This window comes from Corticium candelabrum, chromosome 19 (assembly GCF_963422355.1).
Source record: "Corticium candelabrum chromosome 19, ooCorCand1.1, whole genome shotgun sequence".
NCBI classification, from domain to species: domain Eukaryota; kingdom Metazoa; phylum Porifera; class Homoscleromorpha; order Homosclerophorida; family Plakinidae; genus Corticium; species Corticium candelabrum.
In genome coordinates this window covers 798,731-811,230 of record NC_085103.1, presented here as the reverse complement: position 1 = coordinate 811,230, position 12,500 = coordinate 798,731, and the positions used below count along the sequence as shown (strand labels likewise).

General features: G+C 43.9%; 1 protein-coding gene across 1 annotated transcript in view; it reads left to right on the top strand.

Moving 5' to 3' along the window:
• LOC134194733 (uncharacterized) overlaps window positions 1–5,566 on the top strand; it is an 8,304-nt gene extending 2,738 nt beyond the window's left edge. The window contains exon 2 of the mRNA XM_062663684.1: window positions 1–5,566. This exon is cut by the window's left edge and continues 2,539 nt beyond it. Coding sequence (XP_062519668.1) covers window positions 1–5,320 — 5,320 coding nt within the window. The 3' untranslated portion in view covers window positions 5,321–5,566.
• Window positions 5,567–12,500: the final 6,934 nt, after the last annotated feature.

Genomic DNA, 12,500 nt, shown 5'->3' with positions numbered 1-12,500 from the left:
AATAGTTGGCGACTCTGGCAAACTAAGAAAAGGACTGTTTCATGACTGTGTTGTTATTTGTCAGCGACCATTGACTAATAAGTACTTTTGTAGAGGTTTACAGGCAGTGAAGGAAGAAATTGATAACAATTTACCTATTTCTATTCCTCATAGCGAAATGGTGATTACCATGAAATCTGTTCTTGCCAATTTACATTTGAGAGGTGTTGTAAACGCCGATGACACATCATACACTGTTCTAGAAGAGCGCCTTGATCGACACATGGAAAATGCAGTTGCATTTGGAGCCCTAGAACTTGCGAATGATGGTAATGTAATTGAACACCTTACCTCCTACGAAGGAAACTGTGCTGTTATTGAAGACTGGATAGATTCACAACATTTGGGTCTTAGAGACGCAGGACTACATTTGTGCATTTGGAAAACTGATCAGGAATCGACCGAGGCTAGCCGAAAGATTTTGTCGGTAAATGAGCAGCAACAACAAACTTTGTTGAAAGCATATCGTAAGAAAAAACCCAAGCGAGACAGGGACGACAACAATTGGGTACTTAATCTGCAAGCATTCTACTTGGCATTGATTGATAGACGAATTAAAAGAATTACGAAGTGGATTAATTTAAACCTTCCTGCTGGCAAGGAACTAAAGCGGCGAAAGCAACAATATTTGGAGTTATGCTATTCACGCTACTTTGAGCCTCTCCGAACTATTTGGAAAATTTGCAAATCCGTTTGCAGCCAGAGAAAAGTTCTAGATACTCATTGTTTGCGGTTGTGTATCAGACTTGTAGTTACATGTCAATGTGATACTAAGGGTTGTGACCGCTGCCACTGCCTAGAGAAGAATCACGTGTGCGACGAGAAATGCGTTTACTGTCTACGCGGAAGAGAATGCGATTCGCAAAACCCCAATCCTTGTGGAATTGGAGCCAAACATAAAGGCCATCACAACTGTAAAAAACTAAAGCACTTATGTAGTCAACCATGTCGCAAACGAGATATATCTTATGGCTGTAATAGATACTGTCAATACAGCATTGTTGACATTCACTCTGTTCACGAGTGCAATGCTCAACACAAGTGTATTGAAGAGTGCTCTGCTCCAGATTGTAGTTCGCCTTGTAGTCTTGATTTGGAACACGCTGTTACTGATAGTGATAAAGCACACGACTGCGGCAAAAAAGGCTGCTTATTAAAATGTCGCTTGGAGGGATGCAATTTGATTTGCCAGGACAGCAACCACTACCATGGCCTTGGCTATGTTGCACACTTGTGTAGAAAAGTAAGGCATCCCTGCGTTGGATCTTTGTGCTCAGTACACGGTGGCCGCTGCAAGGACAAAAAATGCTTTGAAAAGAATCCATGCTCTTTGCTAATAGAAGGAAGAAAATTAGAGCACGTCGGACCTCACTATTGCGAAACAAATCACATCTGTGATGAACAGTGTCCATGTGGATGCTTGGAATATTGCATTATAGAGTTAGAATTCAAACAAAACGAATCGACAGGTCAACGCGTGTTTCGTGATCACAAAGGAGCTTGCACCACTAGTGCGCACAGCTTCTCCAATCGTACGAAAGAACAGTTTCAAGAAACAATCAAAAACTTGAGGCAGAACCTTAGCAAAGCTGTTCAAATAGGAGCAATGACAATAAGAAACAATGTTGTGACAGAGCACCTACACAGTTTTGAAGAACCTACAAACACCGTGGGTGATACAGATTATCAGTTTCACGGATTGCGCGACGCCGGATTAAAGCTTTGTGACTGGTCGCAGGAAAAACCCGGAAGGTACATATTGGCAGTGTCGTCGTCCACAGCTAAGTTTTTAATAAGGCAGTACAGAACAAGTTTTTCCACAAGTAGAAAAGGAAACGACAATCTGTGGATAGACAAATGTCAAGACTTTCTCTATTCTGTTATTACTCGAAGGATTGCTAGAGTAACATCTTGGATTGAAATCAATTTTCCTGTTAGAGAGCGTCTCAGCAGCCAGCTTCTATTGATGTTAGATGATCTTATTGGAATATGTAGAACGCAGTACTTCCCTGCTTTAATCAATCAATGGACGCTTTGTAGAAATGTTTGCCAGCAAAAGACGGGAAATTCGAAGCAATGTCAACGAGAATGCTTGCTTCTGAAAAGCATTTGTTGCAATGAGCGATTGAAGAATTGCCAGGATTGCAACTGCTTAGAGAAAGATCATAGCTGCACAGAAAAATGTGAAGCCTGTCTTAAATCTTCTGCTGGTAAGTCTAATCCTAAACTTTGCCACCTCGGAGCCGAGCACGATATTGGTGTGCCACACAGATGTAACCAACGTAGCCACGAATGTAAAGAAAAATGCTCACAATTGCAAGCAAGAAACTGCATGAAAAAATGCAACATTTCTTTTGAAACTAAGCACGATCGACATCTTTGTGGCGCTGGTACCAATCACAAATGTACACATGAATGCTCTGCTTGCAGTGACGACTGTGATCTCGAGTTTGAGCACGATGGCACTTTGAGGGACACTTTACACAGATGTGCTAAACTAAAGTGCACTGAGCCTTGCTATGTAAGAGGCTGTGGTCGTCCATGCGTGGAGGACCATTTGCACTTTGTTAAAGCGCCCAAGTCACCTCATTTCTGTGGCGAAGAACATGTTTGTATTGGTCAGTCTTGCTCTGTGAAAGAAGGACGTTGTCTAAAAGATGGGACAGGTAATGCGCCATGCGCTGTACGCATTCCATCTAAACAGCAATTTCACGATGAATCACATTACTGCGGACTTGTTCACTACTGCAACCAGAAATGTCCTTGTGGCTGCGATGAAATTTGTTCAAAAAAATTGCAGATTCAAGAAACCGCAACTAATGAAATTTATTTTAAGAAACATGTCGGTTTCTGCCATACAGGAAGGCATATTTTTGCTGACTCACCAATAACGGGACTCGAGCAGATTCTGGATGAAATGAAAGCTACTATCAGGCAAAAACTAGCAGTTACAGTTGAAGAAATCTCAAACGGTTTGTCAGAAGCTTGTAGTTCAGCAGAAGTCTTTATGGAGTGTCAGCTTGAGGGGAGTGGAGAAATATCTGAAAAACACGAGAGACCACAAGAGTCTACAATTTGCTTGTGTGAAGTTATTGAAGGACAAAAAACTGTTGTGGTTACACATCAGCTACTAGTTCCTTTAATTGCAGCATTCAAGAAAAAAAAGAATCGTGACACTGAATCAGAATTACTTTGGAAAGAAAAACTGGAAACCTACATAAGTGAAATCCTAGAAAAGCGTATAGACAGTGTAATGAAATGGATTGAAAAGAATCTGCCCCAAAGTGAGTGTTTAAACTCCGAAGTTGTAACTTCGTCGCTGAATGAATTCAAAGAGTGCTGCGGCGTTGAGATATTTGACCGTCTTCGAAACCAATGGAAATTGTGTTCTCAATTGTGCTCCCAACGTGAAAACGAGTGCGAAAGATGTCAAAGAACCTGCCTAAAACTTGCAATTGAATGTGCTGCTAGTGCTACAGGAAAAGCCTGTGACTGTCTTGAAGGCGATCATCGATGTAGAGAAGACTGTTTACTTTGTGTAGTAGCGTTTGGCCTGCAAAGCAAAAGGAAGTCATTAGAGAGTCGGTGTCGACTTGGAGCAAGGCACGATGACCAGCATCGTTGCTTCAAGACAGAGCATCCATGTCCAGAAAAGTGCACGAAGCTTATGGCACGAGGTTGCTTAGGAGATTGCTCATACAAACTCGAAAACCATCCAGAAGAATTGCATCTCTGTAGCTCAGGGTATAATCACAAATGCACAGAGTTTTGTTCAGCTGAAAAAGTTGGATGCAACAAGCAGTGCGACAGAGAATTCGAACACCAGCTCATGCAAAACGGCGACTTACATTTCTGTGGTGAACGGCAATGCTCTCAAAAGTGCAGATATGCTGGATGTTCGCGTCGCTGTGCAAATGAAGATCATTTACATGATCTAAATAACCGTGACAGTCATCTATGCGATAAGCAAGACCACGACTGCAATAAGTCTTGCAACGTGCAAGGTGGTCGCTGTCCAGGTCGCAATGACGTGTCCGCGAATCCTTGTGTTGTATCCGTTAACAGTACTGAAATATTGCACGAAGGTCCCCATTATTGCGGTCAGATTCACTTTTGCAACAACCGCTGTCCCTGTTGTGATGCATTTTGCAACAAAAGATTAGTTCCCGGCAAAGATAAGCTACAACACATCACTGAATTCAAAGACCACGAAGGTCTTTGCAATACCGACGCACACCAAACAGCCAAGAAGTTAACTATTGAAAACTCATTAGGTTATACTGAAGCATCCAGTGAGGGAGAATGGTGTGGAAACGTCTGCCTTCGACTAGGAAGAGGCCATCTCCATCTTGTTCCATGCAAATCAGATAAGAACATCTGCACTGGTCATCACACTGTGGACGCAGGCGGTCAGCGTCTAGATCAAGTGCTTCATAGAACCTTTTGGAAAGATTTTTCTAAATTTGAAGATCCCTGCAAAGACGAACAGCAGCAAGAAATTTTTAGTATGTGCCCAAGGTACTGCTCGTCAAAAGAAGAAAGCGAAATGCAAACAAACAGTGAAAGCTTTTGTCAAGGAAAGCTTTGGCACCACGACTTTATTGAAGATGCCGATGCGTCCGCCCATGTCATTGATGGGCATCAGTTTGATTGTCGTCACTACAAGCACGTAATTGTAGTAACAGATTGTTCAAGGTCAATGCAAAAATCTGCGCAGGAACATGCACAGCTCGCGAAACGTCGTCGTTTGGATATGGTAAAAGACGCTGCAATAGAATTTCTGAAACAACTGAAACAATCATCAAACACTTGTATAGCTTCAGTCATAATTTTCTCAAACTCTGCAGAAGTTACCATAAACAGCGCGGACTTAGAAACTGCTATCAAAAAGCTGACTACTACTGAGTGGATTGCAGTTGGAACCGGAACACGGTATATTCCTGCTATTAATGAAGTAGAGTCGATCCTAAGATCTCATCAGCAAAGTTCAATGACACGAGGTGATACTTATTATGAACCAGCAATCTTTTTCCTGAGCGATGGCGAGACGTCTGAAAAAGGTACAGACATTGCGGCTAAACAGATAGTCGAACAATACAACGCTACATTTAGCACGTGCCTTTTTGGGCGTAACAACGGTCAAGCTGAACAGAAATTGCAACAAATGGCAAAGAAAGGACGTGGAAAATTCTATCGAGCTCCTACAGGTAATGACTTGAAAGATAATCTCTTTGATTTTAAAGCGTTTCTTTACAAAACTCGAACTATCAGTGGATACTAATAACTGATAGCAGATAGTACTAATAGTACTAGAACGAAGAGTAAAGACTGCATGAATATAGAGCTATTCAGCTGAGCGTTCGGCGATATATTGTTTACAATCTGAAATGTAATTTGCTGGCATAGTCACTCATTGTGTCTGCACGTTGCAATTTGGGCTTGTCAGTTGTCGCTGTTTTGTTATGTTACACATGGTTTTTAATTAACATAGCTGACACTGATGTTTGTAATAGATGTGTAAAGACTTCATCGCCATATTCGTGAATCTTAGTACTTTTACTAATCAGCATCTACGTATTAGAGACTATAGTTTCGAAGCTCACTATTCACTTCACATAGTCACATCTAGTTACTTCTCAAAAGAACAGCCTTCTGCATATATATAATGTAGCAAGTAACATCAGACTGATCAGAGTGTTTGTTGCATGCTGCAATGCAATCTGTGACGGAGAGCAGTTCGTTCCGTTTCGGTACCTTATTTCCATTGACATCGAAGGAAAGCGGCATACTGTGAATGCCTTCACAACATGTATGTGACCTGCTGCCCGTAATGACTGTCCCGTATAATGGTTGAAGACGGTGAAGAACATCAGTATAGTATCTGGAATAGCGGTTCTAATGCACTTTTTCCTCCCACTTTTGGGGTCACGAAAAATGCATTAGAACGTGCTTACTATACATGGGGTAAGTGCAAGAATTAGTGAGAGCATTAGAATTAGTCAGTGCATTAGAATTAGTAAGTGCATTAGTATTAGTGGATTGGTTGTCGACGTCCTAGGCTAAGTGCGCTCAATTAGAGAAAAGACTTCCATAAAACTTACTATTGTCGTCCTATTGAAAAGACATTTATAGAATATACCAAGCACGCCAGTGTGCATCCTACACTAATTGCATCCTATTAGGGAAATGCATTCCATAGTATACATGCGGCATTCTGTCCTTGGTGAGAGATCTAGAATTGTGTGCCCTATTTGCGAAATACATTTTACAATATGTAGAAGGATGGAAGTGTTTAAGTGACTTGCTCAATCACTGTCAAGGGGTTTCAATACTAAACTGTACCCTGAGTATCTCGGTGCACTCAGAACCCTTGAGGGTCAACTTAGTTTACCAGCTGCAGCCACCATCATCTCAGAAGCACAGCTGACACTCGTTGGTTTGCCAACGACAATTGAATGTGTGGCACCGCCTGGCTTTCGACTTCGAATGTTAGATGAAAATCTAGAGTTGGATGCACGGCAGATGGATATCTACCAATATCATCCACAGGATTCAGTTTAAGCATCACTCTTCAAAAATTCCATCAATTCCAAGGTATAATTGTCACCTTAATTTCAAATAAATCACATTCTACAGATACCAAACTGATGATAAAGTGTATATCAACCGCTCCTTTGAAAGTAGAACGTTTGAAATTCTTCAGAGCACGATATCGATAGTATTCTGAGAGAGGTGTTTCCCACCATTATAGTGCAGATAGAACGTTTCACCCAAGGGATCTGGTTGGATGGTGGAACATTTGAATACATTCAATTAGCTATTAATAAATATCAACTTCTCCGTGGGAATTAAGTCCTACATTCCACTTTCCAATATATTCCAAGTCAAGAGGATTCTTATTAGTGTCGGAATCAAGGATGATGCAGGTCTACTTTGGTCACTATGAAAGACTTTGTTTCCAGCAACCAGGGACGCCCGCTGACGATAAATATCCAACTGAGGACGGTCTCATCTTTGATGGATTCAACACACCCACTCCTATGCCACACCTGAATCGTGAGGAGAAACATGCAGAACAAGCATGCATTGAACGTCTTTGGATCTAACAAGGTCCTGTTGTTAAAAATTTCAGCGATCAATTTAATGACATTCCTAAGGTCAATCTATATACTCATAATCAAAGGTGAACAATACAAACTACATTTGGAATAAAAATTCAACCGATTTCTTTACAACCAGACTAAGTGTGAGGGATGTAAATATTTCTACCAGCGATGCGGCCATGGTTACCGTTGAGAAGACATCGATGAGGCCTACAAACCCTATTGTTGTGATCCAGGTTGAACAGAAATAGAACAGAAATGCCCAAATGAGATAAACCCACTTTCCAGAATTCAATTGGCCCGCTTTCTTCCTACGTTTTATGTTGATTTCGAAAAACTGACCAACAAGATTCAAGGACCCATGAGATGTGATGATCACACAAAACCACCGGGGTTTATGGAGGCCCAGACTTCTCTGAGAGACAAGTGAAGGCGGCGCTATAGCTAGAAGAAGTAACATCAAGAGAAACCCCAAACCAACAAATACCCTAATCTCCAATAAACAGCAAAACCATCAAAATGCAAAGATTGTCACATTAAGCTCCCAGTTTCTTATTATAGAAGATTTATCCCGATGTGGTAGACCATGCTACGATCTCAACCCTGATCAATTTTCTTCATTTTAAATTAATACCTGTAACTGGGACAATAGATACGTTTAAAAGATCATACTATCAAATCCTCTGCAAGACATAAACCGAAAACAAAGACAAAGATACAGATCAATGTTGTACTTGTAACCGTGCAGTCCCTCCTCAAAACAGTTATCAAAACTGGGTCAGATATCATTACCACATCACAGGAAAGTACAGGGTGTAGTATACCAGGACGGAAACAGGTAGAAGTAGCTCCTTTATTCCGCTAGCCGCTAACGGTAATACAGAACTAGAAAGTCAACGTGTACAATGTCAGACTACTACATCCACGCATGCGCAGTTAAGATATCTAATCTACTGCCTTACTCCCCCTCAAACTATGTTTTATTCCTATGTATCGATGTTGTCCCTTCTACTACAGATCGAGGCGAACCACAGGTTTCCGGGTACGTACTGGATAACGCCGTTCAGCTCCTTGATTGTGATTATCCGATAGTGCGGTATTTCCTGTTGCCCCAGGGTCTGTGTTGGTCATCACCGGTACCTCCGAGTCTAAAAGTGCATCTGCGGCTGGCGGTAGTGTTTTCCTTCCCTCTTCCGACGGTGCCGCTGGTTCCGTACAGATATCCACAAATTCAGGGGTTTGGTGTGCAGTCGCCTCCTGTCGTACTTGTGAGGACACAATGTCGTCGGCGTGAACATGTATGCGACGATCTGATCCCTGCTCCTTGACTACGTATGTCCGTGGTCCTTTTACTTCCACTACCACTCCCGCTTTCCATTTCTCCCGACCGCTTCTTCGGTTCCTTATAGCCACATTCTCCCATTCCTGGAACATGCGTTCTTTGGTACCCCGGGTGTCGTGATGCCGCTTCTGATCAGCTTGTTTGCTTTCCACTGTGTCTTGAAGACTGGGCTTGAGTAGACTGAAACGGGTGCGAATCGGTCGTCCTAGGAACAGTTCAGCGGGTGTCCTGCCCGTTATCCGGTGAGCCGTGCTACGATACCTGATGAGGAAGTTAGACACACGGTGCTGTAACGAGATTGACTGTCCTCCACTTTTCCGGTCCAATATGTCTCGCAGGAGTGTCTGCTTCAGAATACCTACCGTTCGTTCCGCTGCCCCGTTACTCTCCGGATGATATGGTGGGACGAGGGTATGGTTGATGCCATTGAACGTGCAGAAAGACTCGAAATCTGTGGACGTAAACTGTGGGCCATTGTCACTAACCAGTTCTTCCGGTAGCCCATACGCCGCAAACAGCCTTCTCAAAATTTCTCCTGTCTTTTGTGCGGTAGTACTGGTCGTTCCAAATACTTTCACCCACTTTGAGTGACTATCCACTAACACTAGAAAGTGAGTTTGATCCCTCTGTGCGTAATCGAAGTGAACTCTTTTTCACGGTCTCTCTGGCCATGTCCACGGCTGAATTGGTGTCACGGGTGCGGCACTACGTGCTGCTTGGCACACTGCGCACGCCTTTCCTCGAGTCTCAATCTCCCTGTCCAGACCTTGCAACCAACAGAAAGTTCTGGCGACACTTTTCATCCTTGAAATCCCCATGTGACCTCCAGGAATTTCGTCTATCAGCTTCTTCCGAAGTATGGACGGGATTACTACACGCGTTCCCCATAAGACGCAGCCCTGTTCTGTGGACAGTTCGTGACGCCTTGTCCAGTAAGGTTTAAGTCGCTCATCTGTTACATGATCTGGCCATCCCGGTCATTGTCATGTCGTACACTGTCGTCAAAACTGGGTCTTTCCTAGTGGCCGATCGAATCTCCTTGCTCGTGACAGGCCATTCGTCTACCAGCGAAAAGTGGAAAATTCCTTCGTCCTTGCTAGAAGTTTCAGCTCCCATTTCTTGCGGCGTGGGTAGTCTCGAGAATGCGTCCGTATGTCGTAAGTCTGTCTCCTTTCGGTAAACTATCTCGTATGAGTATCCGGACAGTATCATTGCCCACCTCTGCAGCCGTGCCGCTGCCATAGCCGGTACTCCTCGTTTGAGTCCGACGATAGCCGTGAGCGGTTTGTGATGTGTCTCTAAGGTAAATCTCCGACCCCAAATATATTGATAAAGCTTCTCTATTCCGAATATTATGGCCAGTGCTTCGCGCTCGACTTGTGAATAATTCCTATCCGTGGTTGTCATTCTCTTGGAGACAAAGGCTATTGGACGTTCTTCCTGCCCGTCCTGGTGTGATAGTACTGCGCCTAAACCATACGCCGAGGCGTAGCACGCAAGCTTGAGAGGCTTCTTTGCATCGTAGTGGCATAACACCCATGCCCCTAAGATCATCTGTTTGCTTTCCTGGAACGCTTTCTCACATTTATCGTTTCATAACCACATGCCCTTCTTGTGTCTCAGTTCGTCCAATGGCTGGAGGATTGTTGAAATGTCTGGTAAGAAACGTGAATAGTACCTAAGCAGGCCTAGATAGCTCGCCAGTTCGGTCACAACTCCCGGTCTGGGCGCCTCCAAGAGTGACCGTGTCTTTTCCTGTGTTGGACTTATACCTCTGGATTCTACCACACGGCCTAAATACTCTATCTCATGTAGAAAAGCGCACTTGGATTGTTTTAGTCGGACTCCATGCCGCTCTAGCCTCGCTAGGACGTTGTCCAGCAACGTCAGATGCTCTCTCTTGCTTGGTGCCGTCAAAATACCGTCGTCTAAATAGCAGGCTACTTCGTCGAGGCCAGACAGAATCTTGTCTATTGTTCTCTGGAAAATCGCGGGAGCCGAACTCACACCGTAGCTAAGGCGGTTGAGTCTGTAGAGTCCCTTATGTGTGTTTAGAGTGAGGTATTCTTTTGAGGTGTCTTCCACCTCCAACTGTGTACGCATACGAAAGGTCTAGTGTGGTGCACTGCTTATCTCCAGCTAATGTCGCAAATATATCCTCTGCTGTGGGAAGAGGGTAGCGATCCATGTCTATCAGTTGGTTGAGTGTGACCTTGTAATCACCACAGATTCTTACCGTCTTGTCATTCTTCGGTATGTTCACTGTTGGGGTTACCCATTCCGAATGGTCCACCTTACTGACGATTTTGTTCTTCTCCAGGCGGTCTAATTCCGTTGCAATAGCTTCCCTCATAGCATAGGGTGATGCTCTGTTTTTCCGAAATACTGGCTTGGCTCCTTGCTTTAAATGTATTGTTGCCTTGAAATCCTTAATGACGCTGTATCCATCTTTGAACTCTGCCTGGTGTCGCTCAATGATCTCCTCCACCTCTATGTCTTTGGTCCGCGCTTGACCTTTTATGTCAACGTTGCATATCCTAGGCCAGTTAATAAGTACGACTTCCAGCCAATTTCTGCCCAACAGTGCTGGCCGATTTCCAGCAACAATCACCAGGGGTAGCTTTCGTTTCTGTCTTTGATATTGCACTGGTACCCGAGTTACTCCTTTTATCTCTAGTGGCCTTCCATGGTAGTCTCTCAGTTTCAAATTTGTCTTTTCCAAGGAGTACTGTCGTTGATGGCAATTGTACTGTTGTTCAGATGCTACAGACACTACAGCTCCTGTGTCTAACTCCATTTGAATGGGGTCTTTCCCGACAACCACTTCCACCACGTACTTGGGTGTGCACCAGTTTATGGTGTGGATTTCACCAATGTCCTGGGCTTTCTGAATGTAATACATTCCAAATTCGTCGGTATCTTCTGCTGTGTCTTGGTCCTCTTCTCTTTCATTACAATCTACCAACTTGGTCTCCAACTGTGTCTTGTTCTTGCTCTTGCACATGTGTTTGAGGTGGCCCACCTTTAGTGCAGCGGTGGCATTTACTCTTGTTGTGCCAGCATTTCTGCGCATCATGTTTACCACCACAACGATAACACTGTTCTCCCTTATCCATTGTTGGTTTCCTGAACTCTTTCTTTGTCGCTGTGGACACAAGGTGGACGGTTGACTCTCTAGGTTGGGCATGAATAGCCAACTCAGCGGTGTCCCTTGCGGCTAGCTCCATAGCTTGAGCTAAGTCACAAGCTCTCTTGAACGTCAAATCTTTCTCAGTCAACAATTTCTTTTGTATTGTGTTACTTCGCAGACCACAAACTAACCTGTCACGTAGCGATTCTTCTAAAAACGCTCCGAACTTGCATCTTCTCGCTTGGTGTTTCAACGCCATGACGTAAGCCGCGATGGTCTCTCCTGTTTGCTGATCCCGGCGATAGCATCGGAAACGCTCAGCTATCACCAGTGACTGTGGTTTGAAATGGGCCTTCAGCGTCTGCACCAGTTCTGTGTACGTCTTGGTATTGGGTGCGGCTGGTGTTAGGAGATTCCTCAGTACCCCATACATGCTGGCGCCTATGACTGTCAGTATCACACTTACGCGCGATTCGATGGCTTCCGCTTGGTCTGCCGGTGGCGCCGTGATTCTATTTGCTGCCATCCAATGCTCTAAGCGCTGGAGGTACACTTCGATGTCTTCTTTGGACTCGTCAAACTCCTCGATCCAGCCAATAGCGAACATCGTAGACACCATGCTATCCTTACCGATCACCTGCGCGGGAAAATGTCAGATCCATATTCCTCGTCGCCAATGTAGTATACCAGGACGGAAACAGGTAGAAGTAGCTCCTTTATTTCGCTAGTCGCTAACGGTAATACAGAACTCGAAATTCAACGTCTACAATGTCAGACTACTACAGTTAGACGAAGCACCAAGTAGACAATCATACGACTGTAACCATCAATACCTCCATGAGTTACAATTTGCTATCTTACCAGTTTATGGTGCCCATTAATATTG